General features: G+C 34.0%; 1 protein-coding gene across 1 annotated transcript in view; it reads right to left on the minus strand.

The window, feature by feature from the left end:
- The window catches only part of ADAD1 (adenosine deaminase domain containing 1), a 49,928-nt gene that overhangs the window by 2,172 nt on the left and 23,221 nt on the right, over nt 1-24,535 (minus strand). The window contains exons 8-11 of the mRNA XM_019418973.2: nt 22,364-22,534; nt 20,318-20,547; nt 12,210-12,447; nt 7,094-7,226 (exon numbers count right to left, since the gene is read on the minus strand). Of these exons, the coding sequence (XP_019274518.2) occupies nt 7,094-7,226; nt 12,210-12,447; nt 20,318-20,547; nt 22,364-22,534 (772 nt within the window). The remainder of the gene's footprint in view (nt 1-7,093; nt 7,227-12,209; nt 12,448-20,317; nt 20,548-22,363; nt 22,535-24,535) is intronic.

A 24,535-nucleotide genomic window follows, 5' to 3' on the forward strand; every position in this document is an offset into this window, starting at 1 on the left:
AAGTTGGACGGATGCTTAACCACGCAGGCGCCCCAACAGTTCTCCCAATTTTAATTTTAGAGTGTTCATTCCTAGTACAAAAATACACAGCTTATTTTTCTACACTGTCCTTATACTGTGTACTAAATTTACACATCATATAATTGTTTGTTTTGGTAGATTCCACAGGATATTTTACATACAAGATTATATCATTTACAAATAAGAACAGTTTTTCTTCCCTCTTCCAGTCTCGATGGGTTTTATTTCTTTTTCTTGACTTGCTGCACTTGCCAGGACCTACAGAATAATGTGGAACAGAAATGATGACAGCAGACATTCTTGTTTTCTTCCATAATCTTGGGAAGGTAGGGAGAAAAGTATTCTTTCACCACTAAGCATGATGTCAATGGTAGGTTTTTCATTTAAGGAAGTTTACTTCTATTTCTTAGTGTTTCTATCATGAACATCAGCTGTTCATTTTGTCAAATACATATTTAATTGTACATATTGTACATACATACATGTACATACATATTGTACATCTTTTGAGGTAATTATGTGGGTTTTAAACATGAATCTATTCATATAATGCATTACATCAAATAATTTTCTGATACTAAATCAACCTTGCATTCCTGGAATAAACCTCCTTTGTGATGGTGTATAATCCTTTTTATGGGTTGCTGGATTTAGTCTGCCAATATCTTAATTCTGCATTTATGTTCCTAAGAGATACTGGTTTGTAGTCTTCATTTTTTGTGATGTTTTTATCCAGTTTCAGTATCAGGGTTATAGTGACCTCATAAAAGGAATTGGCGAGTGTTCTCTCCTCCATTTCATGAAAGAGTTTTTGTAGGATTTGTATTTTTCTGTCTTTTTTCTTTTTTTGCATATATGTTTGATAGAATTCACTCTGCTATTCTTTAGGGATAGATTTTTTTTTTTAGTTTTTATCTTAACTCCAATTAATATACAGTGTTATGTTAGTTTCAGGTGTACGATATAGCAATTCAACAATTCCATACATCACCAAGTGCTCATGGAGACAGGTGCACTCCCTAATCCCCACCACCTATTTAACCCATCCCTCCCTCCAACCCCTTTGGTGACAATCAGTTTGTTCTCTATAAGAGTCTATTTCTTGGTTTGTCTCTCTTCTTAGGAAAACAATTTTAATAACTCAACTTCTTTAGTTCAATTTGGATATTCTCTTTAGTCAAGTTTTATAGTTTTTGTCTTTCTAGGAATGTGTTCATCTAATTTGTCTAATTTTTTGACAAAAGTTTGTTCATGATATTCCCTTACAATTATTTTAGCTCTTTGTGGTCTATAGTGATGACCTTTCTTTCATTACAAATTTTGATCACTTGTGTTCTCTCTTATTGGTTACTATAAAGGATTATCAATGTCAATTTTTTTCAATGTACCAACATTTGATTTCAGAGTTTTTGTTTTTTTTGTTTTCTATTTCTCTGATTTCCATACTATATTATTTCCTCCCTCCTACTTTTAATTTGCTCTTCTTCTAATTTCTCAAGGTGGAAGCTCAAATAACATTTTTTTTTTTACAATTCTCTTTCTTTCTAATGTAAGGGTTTAAACTATAAATTTCTAACCACTTCTTTGATTTATATTCCATACATTTTATTATGTTGTATTTTCATTCAGTTCAAGATATTTAACTTGCCTTATAATTTCTTTGACTCCTGGATTATTCAGAAGTTGTTATAATTCTCAAATGTGTAACTTCTAAGATTTCATTCCATTGTTGATCTCTAATTTAATTCCAAAGTGGTAAGAACATACTTTGCATGATTTTAATCCTTTTAAACTTATTGAGACTTGCTTTATTGCCTATACTAGATAATGTCCCATGTGTACTTAAAAAGAACATATATTCTACCATTGTGTAGAGTGTTTTGTATAGGCCAGTTTGGTTGGCACTCTTATTTAAGCCTTCTACATAGTCTTATTTTTGTCTAGTTGTTCTATCAACTGCTAAAGCAGTAATATTAAAATCTACTATAATTGTAGAATTATCTATTTCACCTTTCAGTACTGTCAGTTTTTGCTTATACATTTTGGAGTTCTGTTGTTACTAACACATACAATTGTTACATAATTATAAACGCCATAGCTTTTATTTTTGAAAAATTATTTTGCTGTAATTCTATAGAATTCTTGGTTGCTAGGTTTTTCTTTCAGCACTTTTCACTGCATTTCACTGCATTCTGGTCTCCATTATTTCTTTTCTAACAGCTTTAAGATGTAATTCATGTATCATAAAACTCACTCTTTTAAAGTGTATGTTTCAATGACTTTCAGTATATTCACAAAGTTGTACAACCATTACCACAGATTCCAGAAATTTTTCATCACTCTAAAAAGGAATCCTATACCCATTAGTAGTCAATCCTTATTCTCTCCTCCCCACCAGCCCCTGGAAACCACTAATCCACTTTCTGTGTCTATGAATTTGACTATTTTCATATAAATGGAATCATATTATCTGTGGCCTTTGTGTCTGGCTTCTTTCATTTAATATCATGTTTTCAAGATTGATCCACGTTGCTTATGGATGATTAAAGAGATATGCCATATTTTGTTTATCCATTCATCAGCTGATGAACATTTGGGTTGTTTCCACCTTTTGTACATTATGAACACTGCTGCTATGAACATTCATATACACGTTTTTCTGTGAATATATGTTTTCAATTCTCTTATGCATGTATCTAAGTGGGGAATTCCTGGGCTACATGCTAACTCTGTATTTAACTTTTTGAGGAACTGTTAAATCATTTCCCAAAGGAGCTGCATCTTACATTCCTACCAGCAATGTGTGATGATTCCAATTTCTTCACATCCTTGCCAACACTTGCTAATTAGTGTCTTTTTTACTATAGATATATCCTAGTATATGTAAAGCAGCAAACCACTGTGGTTTTCATTTACATTTCCCTAATGATTAATGATGCTGAACATCTTTTCATATTCTTATTGGCCATTCGTTTATCTTCTTTATAGAAATGTCTATTTAAACTTTGGTCATTTTATAAAGGAGTCATCTATTATTGAGTTGCAAGGGTTCTTTGTATATTGTAGACACAAGTCCCTTATCAGGTATATAATTCGCAAATACTTTCTGCTAGTATGTAGCTTGCCCTTTCATTTTCTTAATAATTCTTGAAATGCAAAAGTTGTTATTATAATAAAGTCTAAAATACGAATTTTTTCTCTTATGGATATTTTTGGTAGATCTAAGAAACCTTTCTCTAACTTAAGAATACATATATTTTCTTCTATGTTTTCTCCTAAGAGTTTTGTAGTTTTAACTCTTACATAGATCATCCATTTTGAGTTAATTTTTGTATATAGTGTGAGGTAGAGGTCCAAGTTCATTCTTTTCCATGTAGATTTCAAGTTGTCCCAAGACTATTTGCCAAAAAGACAATTTTTTTCCCACTGAATTATCTTGGTGCTCTTGTTAAAAATCAACTGACCATAAATGCCAGGATTTATTTCTCAACTATCAATTATATCCTATTGATCTATATGTTTATCCTTATGCCAGTATTACAGTGAGTACTGTGACTTTCTGGTAAGCTTTGAAATCAGGAAGTGTGAACTGTCAAACTCTATTCTTATTCAAGACTGTTCTGGTTATTTTAGGTTGGCCTCCATTGTTGCTAATGAGGAGTCAGCCTTTAGATGTACTGCTCTTTGGTTGGCAACTTTTTTGCGGTTTTCAAGATTTTCTCTTTGTCTTCGTCTTAAGCAGTCTGAATATGACATATCTAGATATAAATCTTTTTTAAAATTTTATTTTTAAAATTCCAATTACAGTGTTATATTAGTTTCAGGTGTGCAATATAGTGATTCAACAATTCTGTACATTACTCAGTGTTCATCATTAGATAAATCTTAATCCCCTTACTTTTTCGACCCATCCCCACCCACCTTTTCTCTGGCAACCATTGGTTTGTTCTCTATATTTAAGAGTCTGTCTTTTTATTTTGTTCATTTGCCTTGCTTCATAAATTCCACATATGAGTGAAATCATATGGTATTTGTCTTTCTCTGACGTATGGTTGGATTTAGAGGGCATGGATCTTTTAAAATAGTTTTTCCTTTCTTGGGAGTCTGCTGAGTTTCCTGGATCTGTTAATGTTTTTCATCCAGTTTGGGGATTTTTTCAGTAATTATTTCTTCAAATATTTTTCCCAGCCGTTTTTATTTCTTTCCCTCTGAGATTCCTAATACACATATGTTGGTGAGCTTAATATTTTTCCACAGATCTCTGATGCTGTTTTTCATTCTTCCATTTGTTTTCATTCTGTCTTTCAAAAAAACTTTCAATTATCTTCAAAGTTTATTGATTTTTATCTGTCATCTCAAATGTACTGTTGAGCCCATCTAAATAATTTTTCATTTATTACATATTATTTCAATTCTGGAATTTTCATTTGTTGTTTTACCATTTCTATTTCTCCACTGAGATTGCCTATTTATTAATACACTTATATTTTCCATTAATTCTCCAAACATATTTATAATAGCTACTTTGAAGTTTGCTATACCCAACATTTGCTAGACTCAACAAAATCAGTTTCTATGGACTGTTATTTTTTCCTGAGTATAGGTTTCACTTTTGTGTTTTTTTTTACATATCCCAGAACTTTTGGCTTAAACTTAAACTTTTTAAATAATATATTGTAGCAAATCTGGATATAGTTTTAGTTTTTCTAAAGCTTTTTTTTTTAATTTACCTTGCTTAAATTGTGACATCTGTTTGCTCCATGGTGTGCAACTGCTGCTATCTCTCCCAAGTTTTTTTATTCTTATATTTGTGTTTTAGCCTGGCTTCTGAATGCTTACCCTCTATCTACATAGCTTAATGATAAACAAATGATTTCGGTTGATACTGCTCAAACACCTTAAACCTACAAGGCATCTACATTCTTCTGATCAATTTGTGTGTGTGTGTGTGTGTGTGTGTGTGTGTGTGTGTGTGAGAGAGAGAGAGAGAGAGAGAGAGAGAGAGAGAGAGAGAGAGAGATTGAGATTATGTCCACAGTTCCCTCCACCTTATCCATGGTTTTGCTTTCCCTGGTTTCAGTTACCCGTAGTTAACCGCGTTCCGGAAGCAGATGATCCTCCTTCTGAGGTATCAGGAGGTCAGTAGTAGCCTTCATGCTATGTCACAATGCCTACATCATTCACCTTACTTCATTTCATCACATAAGCATTTTATCATTTCCCAAGAAAAAGAAAGGTGAGTACAGCACAATAAAATATTTTGAGAAAGAGACCACACAACTTTTATTACAGTATATTATAATTGTTCTATTTAATATTGTTGTTAATCTCTTATTGTGCCTAATTTATAAAACACTTTATCACAGGTATGTATGTATAAGAAAACAACAGTATATATAGGGTTCAGTACAATCTGCCGTTTTAGGCATCCACTGGGGTTACTGAAGTATCCCCCATGCATAAGGAGGGACTACTGAATTTAATGCCATAGCCAGTTCTCTTTTACAGTTTCACTCTTTACTGGGTTCTCTGGGATCTTCCCTGCACAAGTGTAGTTTCTCATTCAGCCAAGGATATATGGAGAATTTATCTCAGCTCTTCTATGACTCTTTCATTTCCAAAGCCTACCTATTAAGTTACTAGTTGGTGCATCACTTGCCCCAACCAGGACTGCAATCTTGGGCCAGAAAAGTTGTTGATTTTCCTCATCTGTTTGTTACTAGGTTTGTCACTTTTAGCTGAAAAAGCCTCAAATTTTCACCCCCTGCACCAAATCAAGTCCACTCTTAAGTAGCAAATCAACTACTTCCAGTGGCATCCTCCCTCTAGTAAAAACTACGGTTTTTGCCATTCAAACTAGCAGAGGAGAGGGAGAAAGAAGAGGGACAGCTCTGGTGAAGGCACCACAAACTCCTGTTATTCTTATCCAAAGTTCTAGCAGTTTTTCAAGAATATACACTTTCTGCTGTTTTTCTGTCTTTGATTCCCAGAGTTGTGAAAGGTGGTTTTTTGAGAATTTTGTCCAGTTTCATACTTTCTTTTATAAAAATGATCTGCAATTTCTTCTTGCCACCAAACCCAAAAATTGTGTAGATAAGCCTTTATACTTAAAAATGTGTATACATACCCACAAATCTGTAGTTATTATAATTTGTTTCACAGGTGGGGATTTATAGTGTGAGCATTAAGATATTGGTGAAATTAAGGGACTTTCATACAATACTAGATTATTAACTGAATTAGGCCATCAGAAACAATCTGTATTTAATAACTTGATGTCATGGGTATGTCACATTATGATAACATGGTTCATGTCAGACTATTCCGAATGAAAAAAGCAGATTCAAAAACATCCAGTATGAACTTAATATTTTAAAATTTATGCAAATATATATATACACACACACACACACACACACATATATATGCATGACACAGGTGACAAAAACTGAAATAATGTGCTTATAACATGCAATAGCTCTTAATCTTATAAAAGATTAAGAACATTATAATTTGAATAGTAGGAATGATTACAAGTAGTATTTTTCCTTTGTATTTAAAAACATTGGCAAATTCTCTATATGTTACATTTGTAATACTAAAAACAGAATATTTTTAAAGAGAGAAAAAGGCTCTGTGAATCACCAACCTAATCAGGTCCAAGTCACATGCTGAAATTAAAGCTATTTCACAACTTTGAAATAGGAAAATTAATTTATATGGGTATTTTAATGTATTATTTTAAAATACATAACCTCTAAAGTTAACACAGTTAACACCTACAGAAAAAAAATTCATTACCATTTTGTTTCTCTGGATATGAAAGCAGGTTTTGATTGATATCATCAAAGTATGTACCTACCAACTAAGGTCACTACTTTAAGTGGCAACACTCATTTACACATCCAATTTCTGGCATATTCATTTAAAAATGAATTTTACCAGTACATGGCAATACCTTATTGTCAGGTACTATTCAACTAACTTCTGCTGTGTATCATCATCATAAAATTACATTTTTGTTGTCTTAAATTTGATTTCTATAATCATTTTCATTCCTTGAAGGACTTACCTTTGCTGCATGGTATGTACTAGCTTCAAGTAAATCTTCTTTTTTAGCTTCTTTGGCAAGCAGGTTAAATCGACTTAACATTGCAGCCTTACAAAGCCGACTTGCCATTGACACACCACTTTTAAATGGGGAACTAAAGTAGGAAGGAATGAAACATTCATCATTATTCAAGGATATATGTTGACACTGTAGAGAGTAAAATCAACACAGAATCTACAAATATTTTTCTCAGTTATGTACAATGCAATTTACATGAAAATTGTCCTGAATATTTAATTACTTTCTGAAGCTTATTTCTTTTATTAAATTGCAGTTTTAGTTACTATAGTGTTGCATTAAAAATTAAAGAAGATGGACATTGGAGCATTTTATTGTTTAAAGCAAAATTAATCTATTTTGATCCAAACTAAACCAACGGTTTTACCAGAATTGACTGGAAAAAAGCAGAGAAATATTTTCTGGAACTGATGAAAATGTCCTGCACTTTGGAGTGATGGTTACACAGGTATATACATATATCAAAAATCATGAAACTGTGCAGTGCATTTCACTGTATGTAAATTTAACTCACTAAAAAGTAAAATATCTACACCCCTTCTCATGACCTCCCATATTTGCATACATGCATGTAGATATATTTTTTGTTTCTAATAAAAGCGGGTCCACAGACTATGAAAGTTTTTGCTATTGTAACTCTCTCTTCGTTGTATCTTCTCACACTAGCTGTTCTTGTGATTACAAAAATTGCCCAAATCCTTTCTTCCTCCCTGTGTTCATGCTCTTTATAATGTGACTTTTCAAATTCTCCTCCCAATAACTGTGGTTAATTTCTCCTCCCCTTGAATTTGGTCTACCTTTGTGACTTATTTTGGTGAACAGAATAGATGATGTGTCAGTTCTGAGCCTGGGCCTCATAGGTTTGTGTTCTCATTCTCTAGGGAATCCTCTGCCAAATGAGCCAGCTGGGACTAATCTACAAGAGGTTGAGATAACACATGGACCAGAGTCCCGTCATCCCTCTAAGATCAGCCAAATTGACTTTCAACTGACCTAGAGCTAACTCCAGAGGAATGAGGGAGTCTAACCAAATCCAGCTCAGGTGACCTAAAAACTTGTGAGCAGTAATAAATGGTTATTTTAAGTTTTGAGGTAGTTTTAACCACGTTTTGAGGTAGTTTATATAAAGCAATAGTTAACGGTAGTACCCTCTGGTGTATGAAATCTATTGTGTGATATCTTTATTAATATTTTCACCAAGATAACCTTTTGTTGTAGTTTTTTCCAATGATTCTTCAGCTTTTCAGGTATAAATGATACCATATGCAAATAAAGGTAATTTTACCTCCTTCTTTTCAATATTTTATAGGCTCTCACTTCTTTCTCTTGTCCAAATGCTTTCAGTAAAAGATTAAATAGCAGTAACAGTAAACAATAATGTCTTGTTCTGGATGTTACTGGAAATGCTTCTGAGATTTCCTCATCAATCATGATGATACTTTTAATAAAGACACATTTTATCTTTAACAAAAGTATCAAAATATTCCTTTTTTATTATCTTTATCTAGATAGTTGAATATCTGTATTATGTGCCTTCTTAGAATTTATAGAGAGGAATATTTGGGGTATTTCCCTAGATCAATTAATATGACAAATTATTTTAATAAGAATTTCTAATGTGGTATTATTTCTATTATGTTAGCACTACCCTCAAATTCCTAGAAAAAATACCAATTGGTATTGCTGTATAAAATATATATATATTTTTAATATACTACTACATTCTGCTTCCTAATATTTTATACATAAATTTTACTCAGATATAAAAGAAAGTTTAGCCTGTAACTTTTGTGAGGGGAGGGCATCAATCTTCTATCTTATTTAAGTACAGTGGTATACCTGCTTCATAAAAGGATTTTGAAGTTTTCTATCTTTAGATAGCACTGGAAATTTCTACTATTTAAGATTAAAAAAATTCCTCTGAGGGGCGCCTGGGTGGCGCAGTCGGTTAAGCGGCCGACTTCAGCCAGGTCACGATCTCGCGGTCCGTGAGTTCGAGCCCCGCGTCAGGCTCTGGGCTGATGGCTCAGAGCCTGGAGCCTGTTTCCGATTCTGTGTCTCCCTCTCTCTCTGCCCCTCCCCCCGTTCATGCTCTGTCTCTCTCTGTCCCAAAAATAAATAAAAAAAAAAAAAAAAAAAAAAAAAATTCCTCTGAACCACTGCAGAATGGTGCCTTCTTTGAGAATAGTTAGGGCATCTTCTTGATAACTTTTATTATGAAAACAGTGTTTAGATTTTTCCCTCTTCTGTACCAGTTATAGAAATAATTTTTTCCTAGAAATGTATGCATTTCACAAGATTTTCAAATATATTTACATGGTTGACCAAAGAAGTTTTTTAGGATTCTTTCAATCTTCTATTTTTGTTAATTACTCCCTTTTTGTTAAATGAGATTAATAAATGACATTTACCAGAATCAGCTTTTTATGATTACTTACAACTTGTTTGTGCTCTAGCTCTTTAATTTACATTTCTCTTATTGTAAATTTCTCTTATTCTCTTTTTCATTCTGCTTGATTTCCATTATTTGTTGATATAAGCATTTAAAGTACTGATTTTCTATTCAGCTTTGCTTTAGCTATATCCTACAAGTTCTTACATGAAATGCTGTCAATATCCTTGTTTTCTAAATATTCTGAAGTTTCATTTTACATTTCCTCTTTGAGCCAAAAGTTAAGAGTATTTTTCCCAATAAATTTCTAGTATCCTGATTTTATTATTTATAGATTTACTATATTACAAATACTATCTACACATTGCTTCTTTTAGAATTTGAAATTTTCTTTGTGGCCTAACATAGGATGAATTTTTTTCAATATTCTACAGGTTCTTGAAAAGTAGGTATATTTTACATTTTTATGGTGCAAAGTTTCGTAAGTTAAGCAAATCTACCTTTTTGTTATTAAAAACCACTATATCCTTGCTTATTGTCTATTTGCTAATGAAAGAGGTCAATTATGGTCTCAACTAGTGGTGGATCTTAATTTTTCCTCCTTTTCTGTAACTTCTGCTATATGAACCTTGATACTATGTTATTTGTTGCATAGATATCCATTAACTGTTTTTGTCTTCCTTGTAAATTATACCTTTCAATGATAAAGTATCCTTTGCCTTACATAATGCTTTGAGGCTGAACTATACTTTGTCTAATATTTAGATCACATCTGCTCTCTCCATTTGTAATCAAATCACCTGGCAAGGATATAGCTACAATAAAAGAATTAGGCTCATTTTGTCTCTATTGATTTTAGTCTTGTTGCGTTATTTTCTGTTTTCAGTAAAAGATTTTTAAATGTCTTTCATCGAAGATTTGTTTTGTTTTTATGTGTATAGTTTGTTCATAATTAACAGTGATATTACTTTTTGATGATGCAAAGCAATGGTTTAATTCACATTAGTTGAAGTAATCAACAGAATGCTTGACTGAGTTCATACCAAGAAATGTTTGTATGTGGTCTTGATTTAAATCCATCTTTCACAAAGAAAGCAAGATTAAGCATTTAAACTTTTAACATTATTCATTACTTCATTATAAACCTATGGTCACACGAAAAGAAGGGTTTTAGCTTTGCTTGACAATCAGTGGCAGGGATGTTACAAAGAAATGTCTAAAGGCATAGTGTCTAAAGACAAGGGCTTTGGAAATACAATGTCCAGATCAGAATCCCAGCTGTGTCACTTACTATTTGGATGACTTTAAACAAGATATTTAACCTACTTGACAGTTTACCTGTAAAAGAGCAACAATACAACCTAATCTACAGGGTTATTACAAGAAGGTAGTATAACACAGTACATTAGTTCTCACATTTAAGTGTAAGTAAGTAATAGGGGCGCCTGAGTGGCTCAGTCGGTTCAGCATCCGACTTCAGTTCAGGTCATGATCTTGTGGTTCGTGAATTCAAGCCCCGTGTAGGGCTCTATGTGGACAAGCTCAGAGCCTGGAGCCTACTTTGTATTCTGTGTCTCCCTCTCTCTCTCTGCTCTCCCTGGCTCATGCTCTGTCTCTCTCACTCTCAAAAATAAAAAGTAAAAAAATAAAAAATTAAGTGTAAGTAAGTAATATTTGAAAACACATATCAAATATACAGATTCTTGAGTCTTAGATCCAGAAATTCAGCTTCAGTAAGAGAAAATGAATTTTTAATACAAACACATTATATGATTCCAGTGCTAATTAAAATCATGAAATGAGGTGTGCCTGGGTGGCTCAGTTGGTTAAGCATCTGACTTCAGCTTAGATCATGATCTCACAATTCATGAGTTTGAGCCTTGGGTTGGGCTCCATGCTAACAGCTCAGAGCCTGGAGCCTGCTTCGGATTCTGTGTCTCCCTCTCTCTCTGCCGCTCTCCCGCTCATGCTGTCTCTCAAAAATGAATAAATGTTTAAAAAAAATTTAAGTATTTAAAATCATGAAATGATACTTAGAAAAATATAGGTTCTGGAGACTGATTTTGAATGCTGGCTCCATTCAACTTACTATGTAACTTCAGTAAGTTATAGAACTTCGCCAGGTCTGTTTTCTCATCAGAAAAAAAAAAATGGTTTTTTTTCTCCTTAAATTAGTATAGCCACACTCAATGATAACACACTCATTACTGTTCATAATTTAAAATTTTTTACCTAAAAAAGTTACAATAATTTTAAAAACTGTATTAAAATGTATTATTTTGCTTATATGTGCTTTTGGGTGGGACTTTGTTTTTATTATAGCATAGACAGAGGGAGATTTACTGTGAAGTTTAACTTCTGGGCCCCTTACACTTGCACTTCTAAATACAGCTGATCCTTGAACAACACAGGTTTAAACTGTATGTACAGTTTTTCTTTTTATGTACAGATTTATGTACAGATGTTCTTTTCTAATAAATACAGTATTTTCTCTTACAATTTTCTTTTTCTATTTTTTCATTTTTATTTAAATTCCAGTTAGTTGACACAGTGTAATATTAGTTTTAGGTATACAATTTAGTGATTCATCACTTACATATAATACCCGGTACTCATCACAAGTGCCCTGCTTAATATGCGGTTTTAAAAGAAATTAGAAATGCTAACCTTTCAGTGATCTTTCCACTTAGGCCATCCACAATCTCCAAAGAAATGTCCCCCTGTGCCCAATTCAGACTCAGGGATTTATATTCCAAGTTTGTTTGAAGTGGATATGCAGAAGGTACTAAACTAACATGAGGTCTGCTGACCAAGTAAAACATTGGAAGTTTTGAAGTCAGTGCATCATCAACACGTTGCTTTATAGCAATTTCTAAACCTCTAGTATCGCTGCAATTCCCATTACCTAAAAAGTAAAAACAAAACACTCAGAAGAAGTTCAATATTAAAAGACTATACACCAAAAAAAAATTGGAAAGAGTCTAAAGTCTATCTTTTATCTTGCTACTTTTCCTTTCCTACTTCTCTCTTAGCACCTGTTTCCATATTCTTTACCAGAATTAGGACAAGGTATCAAGGTCATGATTTCTATTCAAAAAAGAATCTACAGAAAATACAGAAAGTAAAAAAAATTGAAATTCCAGTGAAGAGCCAGAACTGACCCAGAAAAAAAAAAAAAAAAAAAAAACAAGCAAGCAAACAAAGAAAAAAATCCCAGTACTTTATACAGGTTTCTGCCAAAGACAATTGACTCGTCTTGATTTCTCAGATGACAGCATGAAACCAACACCTAATACATGAGATAAATGTGGCTGAGAAATAGTTGGTGAGAGTAAGTTACTTTTCTATATCTAAGGACCACAAATTACAACTATTCTAGTACTGTAATAGTCCAGTTTCACAACACAAAGTAATTTAAAGAATGGCCATTTCTGGTTAAAATTTTGACCAATATCAAACCTTTAGAGTTCTTGGTTAAAATAACTGTTGAAAGAGAGCTCAAAGAGATGCAATGTCATTAGTAAGGTATAAAATAATGGGCTGCAAACTTAAAACAGAAGTTAAACAAGTCATTCCTATTTAAAAATTAAGAATTCTAAAGTAGATCTCTTTTCTCCTTAGTGGGTCGGAGGTTCTCACAAGAGAAATTTTATAAACTACTAGATAATACTTCAGAAAAAAGTTGTTTCCGTATCACTGAAATTGTTGAGATGGATGGCTACTGGTCTTACACTCATTATGACTACTTGGAAACTAGAAAATGATGTAAAGAGAGCATGAGTTGCTTTTGTCACCCTTTTTCTAAGCACTCCTTTGTGTGTGTGTGTGTGTGTGTGTGTGTGTGTGTATGTGTGTGTGTGTGTTTCATTTTAATTCTGGTATAGTTAACACACAGTGTTAAATTAGTTACAGGTATTTAACATAGTGATTCAACAATTCTGTGTATTACTTGGCACTCATCAAGAGGTGTACTCTTAAAATCCCCATCACCTATTTCACTCACACTCCCTCCAATGTACCTTCTCTATAGTTAGGAGTCTGTTTTCTGGTTTGTCTTTTTTTTTTTTTCCTGCTTCTTTGTTTCTTAAATTCCACAGGAGTAAACTCATATAATATTTGTCTTTCTATGACTTATTTTGCTCAGCCTATACCCTCTAGATCTAACCCATGTTGCTGCAAATGGCAAGATTTCATTCTTTTTAATGGCTGAATAATATTCCAATGTATGTATACACCACATCTTCTTTATTCATCTACTGATAGACACTGAGCACTCCTCTGAATATTCCAAATTAAGAAATACTGACAAATTAAGTCTAGGATAAAGATATGCTGGGCACAAAAAAAAAAGATGCTTGGACATAAAATATTGGTAAGAAGGAAGGTCTGTGGTCTGTGGAAAAGTCACTGTATCTATAATGGACAGAAGACATAGATTCAAAAGAAAATGTTATATATTACATACTGTGCTACAAACTAAATGTATTCTGACAAAATTAATATGTTGAAACCTAATTCCCAATGTGATGGTAGTTGGAGGTGGGCCTTTGTGAGGTGCCCTCATAAAAGAGGCTCTCACCCCTGCTACAGTATCAGGACACAGTAAGAAAACAGTCAACCATGAATCAGGAGACAGGCCCTCACCAGAGAGTGAATCTGTCAGCACCATGATCCTAGAATTTCTAGCCTCCAGAAGTGTGAGAAATATATGTTTAGGTGCTTAAGACACCCAATCTGTTGTGGGTAGCCACAAACAGAGTAGTAGCCCAAACAGAGTAAGACATACTGTAATAAGATAAGGATACTATTTGTGCCCAAGGTACCAAGACATATTTTGGAAAAAACAAAAAAAACCAAGAACCCAACAACACTGCAAGTCAAATTCCATGTAAGATTCCTTAAATACCAAATTGTTTCAACTAGATGTTTTAATAGGGTGGTATAAAAGCAATAATTTAATAGAAAAAAATCAAGGATATTGATACTAGAAATTTTACTTTTCCCCCTTATATATGTATGCTTTAACTATTAACTAAATCTGAGGTGTGGTTTTGGTTCTATCTTGAAACTAAATCTTGTTCCTGGAAAAATACGGCTCTAAAATTATGTCATATAATAGGAAAAGTTTGATTTATTTAAAATCATCTAAAATAACAACATAAAACTTGAAAGGTAAGTCAAAAAATAAATCTAATCAAAGACTGAAGCAGACCTGACTTGACAGCTTTTTTTTTAATTTTTATTTATTTTTGACAGAGAGAGAGAGACAGAGCATGAGTAGGGGAGGGGCAGAGAGAAGGAGACACAGAATCTGAAGCAGGCTCTAGGCTCTGGGCTGTCAGCACAGAGCCTGACACGGGGCTTGAACCCACAGACTGTGAGATCATGACCTGAGCCAAAGTCAGATACTCAACCGACTGAGCCACTCAGGCACCCCAACTTGACAGCTTTTTATACAGAAAAGATTCTCAGGAGCGTAATCTACCATAAGTGTAATGTAAATCAATAGAAATGGTTCCTGAAAACAGTGTGGAGGTTCCTCAAAAAATTAAAAATAGACCTACCCTATGATCCAGCAGTAGCACTGCTAGGAATTTACCCAAGGGATACAGGAGTACTTGTACTCCTGTATAGGGGCACTTGTACCCCATGCCTGCATAGGGGCACTTGTACCCCAAGTTTATAGCAGCACTCTCAACAATAGCCAAATTGTGGAAAAAGCCTAAATGTCCATCAACTGATGAATGGGTAAAGAAATTGTGGTTTATATACACAATGGAGTACTACGTGGCAATGAGAAAGAATGAAATATGGCCCTTTGTAGCAATGTGAATGGAGCTGTAGAGTGTGATGCTAAGTGAAATAGGCCATACAGAGAAAGACAGATACCATATGTGTCCACTCTTATGTGGATCCTGAGAAACTTAATAGAAACCCATGGGGGAGGGGAAGGAAAAAAAAATAGAGGTTAGAGTGGGAGAGAGCCAAAGCATAAGAGACTCTTAAAAACTGAGAACAAACTGAGGGTTGATGGGGGGGGTGGGAGAGAGGGAAGGGTAGGTGATGGGCATTGAAGAGGGCATCTTTTGGGATGAACACTGGGTGTTGTATGGAAGCCAATTTGACAATAAATTACATATATTTAAAAAAAAAGGAAGCCTGGGGCGCCTGGGTGGCGCAGTCGGTTGAGCGTCCGACTTCAGCCAGGTCACGATCTCGCGGCCCGTGAGTTCGAGCCCCGCGTCAGGCTCTGGGCTGATGGCTCGGAGCCTGGAGCCTGTTTCCGATTCTGTGTCTCCCTCTCTCTCTGCCCCTCCCCCGTTCATGCTCTGTCTCTCTCTGTCCCAAAAATAAATAAAAAACGTTGAAAAAAAAATTAAAAAAAAAAAAAAAAGGAAATAGTTCCTGAAATAGCTAATAAAAACTGAAGCTGCGTGAATAAGAATGAAGTATTTAAATCAAACAGAGAACTGTGCACTGGTCCTACCACATCTGGAACATTGTAATTAGTCTGAAGCATTACATTGTTACCACCACCACCCATATACCACAGAACATCTGGAGAAAACAAATCATGTTCCTGTGAAACACAAATGTGTGGCTAGAAGAAGACATAAGGCAAGAAGCATCCTGTGTGTATATTCATAACACTCACTCTGTATTTTACACAAAGGGCACCCCTGAGGGTAACACAACAGTACACAGCACCTAGCATTTAGTAGATGGCTCAATAAATATCTGATGAAAAAGGAATATAAAAGATTAGATTACCAGAAAGCGATAATTATCAATTCTAGATGCACATTAGAATCACTAGGGATTGGAATATTAATACCAATGCTTAATTCCCATACTATTTTAAAAGCTTCCCAGATGATCATCAAATGTAACAAGAGCAAAGAATTTAAAAAAAAAAATTATTTTTTAACTGTTCCAGACAGAATACGTTTTAAGTAGAAAAATAAAAGCACTTTCAACAATAAAACATGCTGACTCAAACCATTTATTCATGAAACATTTACATTTGTGCTAGGGAACATAATCCAGACCAAGATGAGTGTGGCATAGCATCTGCCTTCAAGACCGTCAAGTTTAAGAGACATAGCAGTGAAATTCTAGTCACTGGCTATGCTCAGACAAAGCTGTCAGAGCTCAATTTAATAAAAAAAAGCACCAGCATGAGAAGTTATAAGACTAGGTTTGAGTCTTGGCTCTGCCAATAGGCAAACTGAATGATTTTGGGCAAGTCTTTTATTAACATTGTGAACCTCCAATCACTGATCTTAAAAAAAAAAAAAAAAAAAAAAAAAGGGGGGGTAACATAATCTCTAAGGTTATGAAATGTTTAAATCTATGTTTAAAACAGTTTCACTAGGAGGGAATCAGCAATTAGTATTCTTTATAATCCAAATGTACAATTCAAATCAGCATATGAAAAGCACTCCTGGATGGAAATACCTCTGGACAAACACTCTTGAAATGTTTAGACAGATGACCTTACCTTAACAGAATACCAAATTTGCAAAATATATCTTAAAAACCTTGAAAATATAAATCCAGCTGTTTTTAAGTACCTAAGCAAAGTGAAATTTCTTCCATATTAGTCTGGATTGCTTTCTATTCAAATAATAGTAAATGTATTTTTAAATGCAAGTCTAAGACTTTTTCCTAAAAAAGAAAAAGAATACTACCATAAAGTGATAAATATCTGACAATATCTAGAACATAAAATTTGTTTCTGTAAACTTTTTAAAATGTTAAATAAGTCTTAAAATATAATACTCTCCATTGGTAACTGATCTAGTAAATTAGGTTTTTAAGAATCAAAATAAAGAACTGTAAAAACTTTCATGAGACTTATTAAAAGAGAATGGGATGAGGTCACTATTCTCAAAGAACTAGAATTAATTAAAGGGAAGTAAATTTCAATTCTAAATACAGAGAAATTCGTCTTTAAAACAATTGGAGCTATTCAATTAATAGAATAGATTGGCTTTAAATCCTATGCTCCACATTACTAGATGCTTTTAAACTAAGGTCAGATGATCCTCTATCAGGAATGACATAAAAAGAGTTTATTATTAAATGAGCAGCTATACTAGACTACTAATACAGTTCAGTGAACTCAGGATTCTTTTAGCTCTCCAAATCACATTCTTTTAGTGTACGGACACTTTAAATGAGTATTTCTCAAAGAGCCATTCACATCATCTGTATAAGAATCACCCAGTGGTGCTCTTTTAAAATGTATATTTCTCTGCCTCAAAACTTCCTACCTCCTCCACCAGACACAAAATAGAGATCATAAGAAGTCCAAAAATGTGCCTTTGTTACAAACGTATACACATTAAAATCATTTAGACTATACCAGACAGAACATCAGTTAGCTTTAGATGTGTCTCACAAAGATGCCAAGAAAAGAGAGCAAAAACAATTTTACAAAGTCTTATATAGTGTTTTATCGTTACCTGGTGTTTCCCATTGCTAGGTGCAAGATGAACTCAAAATGACAAGATTTAATTTTTAAGTTCCTATCCTAAACCACTAGCTAAATTCTTTTTTTTAATTAAAAAAAATGTTTTTTAATGTTTATTTATTTTTGAGACAGAGAGCGTGAGCGGAGGAGGGGTAGACAGAGAGAGGGAAACACAGAATCCAAAGCAGGCTGCAGGCTCTGAGCTGTCAGCACAGAGCCCGACGTGGGGCTCAAACTCACAAGCTGTGAGATCATGACCTGAGCCAAAGTCAGACGCCCAACAGACTGAGCCACCCAGGCACCCCAACCACTAGCTAAATTCCAAGTAATTTTACAAGAACCTATATCCATCCTTTTGAGAAACCATAGTATGGAGTTATGTCATATAAATGACATATTTTAAAATACCTTCTTCACCAGAGTCAAAGAAAGCTGTGATTCTAGAGAAAGCATAGATAATTCTTAGATACTTAATAGACATTCAAAAAGAAAAAGAGCCTTTCTTAAAGGAGATTGAGGAAAGTTTAAGTGTCTGAGAGAGTATCTGACCTGACTAAAAGAAAATATTGCAAAGAACCTTGGAAACTAAATTAAATCTAAGAAATGTATCATCTATATGAATATGTATTTGGAAAAAGTAGATTTAGAAGTAAGCACTTTTGAGGGTAAGAATAGCAGGCACTGCCATATTTACCAGGGGCAATATGATTTGGAGGGTTAACTTAGTAATATTTTTCAAAACTGCTAATGCATACTTCTTTGCCTGCAATTCTACTTCCAGGAATTCATCTTAGTAATATACTTTTACATGCATAAATAATAAATATAAAAAGGTCATTCACTGTAGCATTTTGGCAGTGGCAAAAAAAAAAAAACCAAAAAAAAAAAAAACCAAAAAAACACCCTACAAACAACCTAAAATTACCACAACCTAAAAATGGTTAAATAAATTATGATACACTTATACAAAGAAATATTACAGTGAGCCACGAATAATGAGGAAATTCTTTACATACTCAACATGGAAAAACTTCCAAGATACATTATTAAATGAAAAAAGATGCAAACAATATGAGCTGATATCATCTATTCACATAAAATACAGAATAGAAAAGAAAAGAGAAGGGAAAGAATGTATTCATTTATTTCTATAAGCATAAACTATCTTTGGAAAGAAAAACAAAAAACTAGTAACAATGAATGCCACAGAAGTAAATTGGGTGCCTGGGGCTCTAGGATGGGAGGGAAGCTTTACTGAAAACCCTCCTGAATCTTTTGAATTGTGAATCAAATAATGTATTTCCTATACAAAGAAAATAAGGTTAATATTAGAAAATTTAAAAAAAAGAAAATAAATAACCATTTTCCTTTTTACAATTTATTAAAGCCAAACAAAAATAGGAAGAAAATACAGAATCTTATATACACATGGAACTGAAAAAGTTTTACCTATAAGAGAAATTTCTAAGAAATGGTATATCTAAACAAACAAACAAACAAAAAAAAAAAAAACAAGAAAAAAATATAAGAAATAGTACCACCTAAAAACAAAAATTTTACCCATGTGAGGATCTAAAGCTTGTACATGCAACTGTTATTAAAAATGGTAAGCAAAGAAGAACCAAGTAACAGTATAATTTAAAGTGTTTCACAAGGGAATTAAAGTTTTACAATACCTAGGGCTTTATGAAAACTATAAAACTGAGCCCCAAAACTGTTTATTGAAATAATGCCTGAAATAACCATTCAAATATAAATACAGCATTCTGTAATACCTCCCACCACAGAAAGAAGTAAATTGCTAATTCACGTTATTTATCTTGTGCTCTAGCTACTTCCTACTCATTTGACCAATTTAAAGGATCCAGATCATAACCAAATGTATGAAAAAGGTAGGAAAAAAACCAAAATGGGCACTTAATATTTTTTCTTATTTCAAGGATAACTAAAGACAAACTTTTAGATTTGAGAAGTTTAAGGAAACACCTTTTTCCAAAAGAAAAGGAAAAAATAATTAAATATTGTGCAAACAAAAGTGTAAGTTCAAGGTATAATGTATCTAAGGTATAATATATCTAAATGGCTAATTTAAAATATTAATTTTTCTCCTCCTGATAAGAAAGCAGAAGTCATATTATACTAAGTATGATTACAAGCTACCATGAAATGAAAATCTCAACAAAACAGTGAATGTGTTTTTTACCTTAAATAAAGGCTCAAGAGTGCAAAAATCTGGTTTTACACTGATTAATATATTTACTTAGTAAAAGAGGTCAGGAGGTACTGAAATCCCACTCACCAACAAGTATACTGCTGATATAAACTGGCTGTATAAAGTGACTCAGCAATGCTCCCTGTACACCAAGCACTTCCCATCTTGTCAATTTGTCACTTGAAGACATACTGCTTACTCTATTAACAACATCTGCAGGACAGTAGATAGTCAGATAAATTTTGCCTTCAACAGCCACATGGAGACTCAGCTCTTCATTGGCTTCAAATGCAGATATAGAATGTGGATTAAGACGCCTAGAAAAAGAAAAGTTTTATCCCTTTAAAAAAAAAATAGTGGAATATTACTCAGCCATAAAGAAGAACAAAATCTTGCCATTTGCAGCAACACAGATGGAGCTAGAGAGTATTATGCTAAGTGAAAGTCAGTCAGAAAAAGAAAAATACCAGGTGATCTCACTCAGATGTGGAATTTAAGCTCAGTTAGTGTTTTAACAAAACAAATGAGCAAAGGCGAGAAAAGGTGGGGGGGGGGGGGGCAAACAAAGAAACAGAATGTTAACTGTAGAGAATGATGGTTACCAGAGTGTAGGTGGATGGGGGGATGGAATAAATAGGTGATAGGGATTAAGAAGTGCACTTGTGATGAACACTGCATGCTGAACGGAAATTGTGAATCACTATACTGCACCCCAGAAACTAATATTACACTGGAATTTAAATTAAAACTTTAAAAAATGTTTTTAAAAAGTTGACAAAGTAAAAATCTTTATGTACTTAAGAACTGGGGGTGGGGTGCCTGGGTGGCTCAGTTGGTTGAGCATCTGACTTTGGCTTGGGTCATGATCTTGTAGTCCATGAGTTCAAACCCCACATAGGGCTCTGTGCTGACAGTTCAGAGCCTGGAGCCTGCTTTGGATTCTGTGTCTCCCTCTCTCTGCCCCTCCCCCACTAGTGCTCTATGTCTCTCTCTCTCTCTCAAAAATAAACAAACATTAAAAGATAAAAAAATAAAAAAAGAACGGGGGGGCATCTGGGTGGCTCAGTCAGTTAAGCATCTGACTCTTGATTTTGGCTCAGGTCATGATCTCACAGTTTGTGAGTTCAAGCCCACATCGGGCTCTGTGCTGACATCGTGGAGCCTACTTGGGATTCTGTCTCTCTCTCTCTGCCCCTCCCCTTTCGCACATGCATGCTCTGTCTCAAAATAATAAATTTTATTATTTAAAATAATAGAATTTTTTTCAGACATGTTTAACTTGCCAGTGTTCATTTAATTTCACGAACAGAAATAAATGCAAAACCAAAGCAAGGTAGGAATGGAGTAACATAGTTCTACAAGATTAATACCAAACATAAATTAACCATATTTAGAGCTTCTGGCAAAGATAAATTCTTTTTATTATCTTTGTGTCCCTTAAAATCAAATGAATACCTAATTTTTGTTCCTACCACAGTTCCTAAGCTATTTTCTTTCTCTGTATGAATATTTTTTTAAACTACAAAGAGAATGAAAAAAAAAAAATCCTGACAATTTGTGTTCAAGATCTTTTCCAATAAAATATGTTAAAAAATGTAAAATAGTTTTTCTTGAATTTTCCCTCCAGGAATACTCCTTGCCCTTGTTTTCAAAGGTATAACTGTAAGAATTTTTAACAAAATATTAACCATTATTCTCTCTTGAATATGGTGAGACTTGAAGTGAATTTTTCTTTCTCCTTTGTGCGTGTCTGTACTGTTTAAATTTCTGATGCTACCCATTCATCAAGATAATGAAGTTTTGGCCACAGATCGACCAGAAAAGCAAACTGCATTTCTTGATTCTGTAATAACATGTGAAGAGTGCATAAATCCATGCTTCCCTACCGTTCATGAAGTCTTCAAACTTGAAAGGAAATTTTCAACATCATAGAAAGAAAGTGGTAAGGTAGAGGAGATTAAGTGGAGGGGAGGGAGAAAGAATCTGTGGCCTCTAGCTAGCCACAAATAACACCTCAAGGCAGAGGGAGAACAAGGATAGATATGAAGTTACTTGTTCTATTGCTGTTATGTATACAGAATATATGACATAGACATCCTCACTGCTTTGAAAAATAACTTCCATAATACTTACAATTGTGACTTAATCTGGGCTGACCCTTTAGGCAACTGGTTCATATAGAGATAAATGTTGACATTCTGTTTGAGAGTGAGTAGATTAGAAGCTGCCTCTGTACAAAATACTGATTTTTCCATCACAGCAGGATTTTTGCTGTAGAAGAGCAGAAGTTGTCTATAAAAGTACCTAAAATAAAGGGGTTATAACTTTATCAAGTAATAGAATTTTTAAATTATATATCTTAAGTATCATATCTATACATGTGTTGTGAGCAATGTCTCTCCCTATGTGTTGAAAGTTTTGATACCTGATAAGAGCTCCTAAAATAACTTTAGTCTTATTTAATGAAGAGTTAAACTGTATGGGAACTCCTCAGCTGGAGCCCAGTCTGCCATGTGATTTGCCTTAAAGCACCATTCCTTGATTACCACTCCACTCATTTCACATTTGAGTCTGCATCTGTCATATCCTGCAAAATACACATTTCTCCACTGATTCCTCCTTTTCTCACAAGTTCTGTTCTCAGCCTCCTGCATGAAGTGTCAATATTCTGTCTTATTTCTATTTCCTCTTCCTGCCAAAACAGACAAACAACTGTGGTTCCTGTTTCTTAGCGGTTGTGAAGACAAAAACACAAGAGTACAGAACAGCACAATGAAGACCGTAAGTTATAGAAGTGAAACGATCTCCTGAAAAACTAATACTAATCAAATCAGGAGACAGATATTGTTTTGCTTATTAAATAAAAAACGTGATTTTAGTACTTTCTTCAGAAATAATGAAAAATTAAGCACCAGTATATAACAAGGCCAAGCATGGGAAGAAATACACATATCAGATAATTTTAAAGAGGTCAAATAATTCAATAAGCACCAATGGGGATTAGAGAACAATGAGTTACATTACCTTCACGGACTTCCCTAAAACTTATCTTTTAAGATTATAGGATTCTTTCCTTATAATTAGAGATACGTGCTTAAGTTTTTTAGACAAACTAATGTCTAAATATGTTTTCAAATACTCTAGCAGAGAAAATACCACCAACAAAAAATGAGGATGCAGAGATTAAATGCAGAATGGTGATAACTGGGGGCCCCTGGGTGGCTCAGTTGGTTAAGTGTCCTTCAGCTTAGGTCACGATCTCACGGCTTGTGGGTTTGAGTCCTGCGTGGGGCTCTGTGCTGACAGCTCAGAGCCCAGAGCCCGCTTCAGATCCTGTGTCTCCCTCTCTCTGCCCCTCTCCCACCCATGTTCTGTTTCTCTCTCTCTCCCAAAAATAAATAAACATTTTAAAAAGTTTTTTTTTTAATTAATAAAAAGGAAGCTTATAACTGGATATGCTGATCATTGGATATTGGTATGAGAATGCTGATAACTGAATGATGGAACTCATTATCCTATTCTCCCTAGGGTTTGAATATTTCCACAAAAAAGTTTTATAAAAAGTAAGCTTAATGTCTTAATGGAACCAAAATCTGGCAGACACTGGAGAAAGTAACACATTTCTTAATGTTTTCATATGAAGGGACTTCCAACGAGTAACCTTCCTGACTTCTCCCTCCTACCTGCTACTAACTCCTTTCACAAGGAGCAGAGTGACTGATGAGTTTGGAAGAAGAAAGTAGGCCTCCTCACCTCAGCCCTTTTCCTTCTCTCTTTTAAAAAATGTTTATTTATTTATTTTGAGACACAGAGAGACAGCATGAGTTGGGGAGGGGCAGGGAGAGAGAATCTCAAGCAGGCTCTGTGCTGTTAGCACAAAGCCTGATGTGGGGTTCAATCTCACGAACCTTGAGATCATGACCTGAGCCAAAATCAAGAGTTGGACGATAAACTGACTGAGCCATCCAAGTTCCCCTTATTTCTCTTTAAGATCTGCCAGCCTATACAAACTTATAGTTATAAAATACATAGGTCAGGGGATGAAAATATAGCATAGGGAACAGAGTCAATAATATTGTAATAATTTTGTATGGTGACAGATGGTAACCATATTTGCTATGGTGGTGGTGGGTGCAGTGAGTGTTGTAAACTAACATGCAAATAGTATAATACTGTACATGTCAACTATATTACAACTTAAAAAAAGAATACCTTATCTATATTCTGCTATATAGTAAACTTTGCATAGACTTCATGAATGGAAACTTATTGTTTTCTGGCAATACTTTGGGTAAATATGGCTAA

The sequence above is a fragment of the Panthera pardus genome, unplaced genomic scaffold (genome assembly GCF_024362965.1).
Source record: "Panthera pardus isolate Hobbes unplaced genomic scaffold, ASM2436296v1 HiC_scaffold_13, whole genome shotgun sequence".
Taxonomy (NCBI): domain Eukaryota; kingdom Metazoa; phylum Chordata; class Mammalia; order Carnivora; family Felidae; genus Panthera; species Panthera pardus.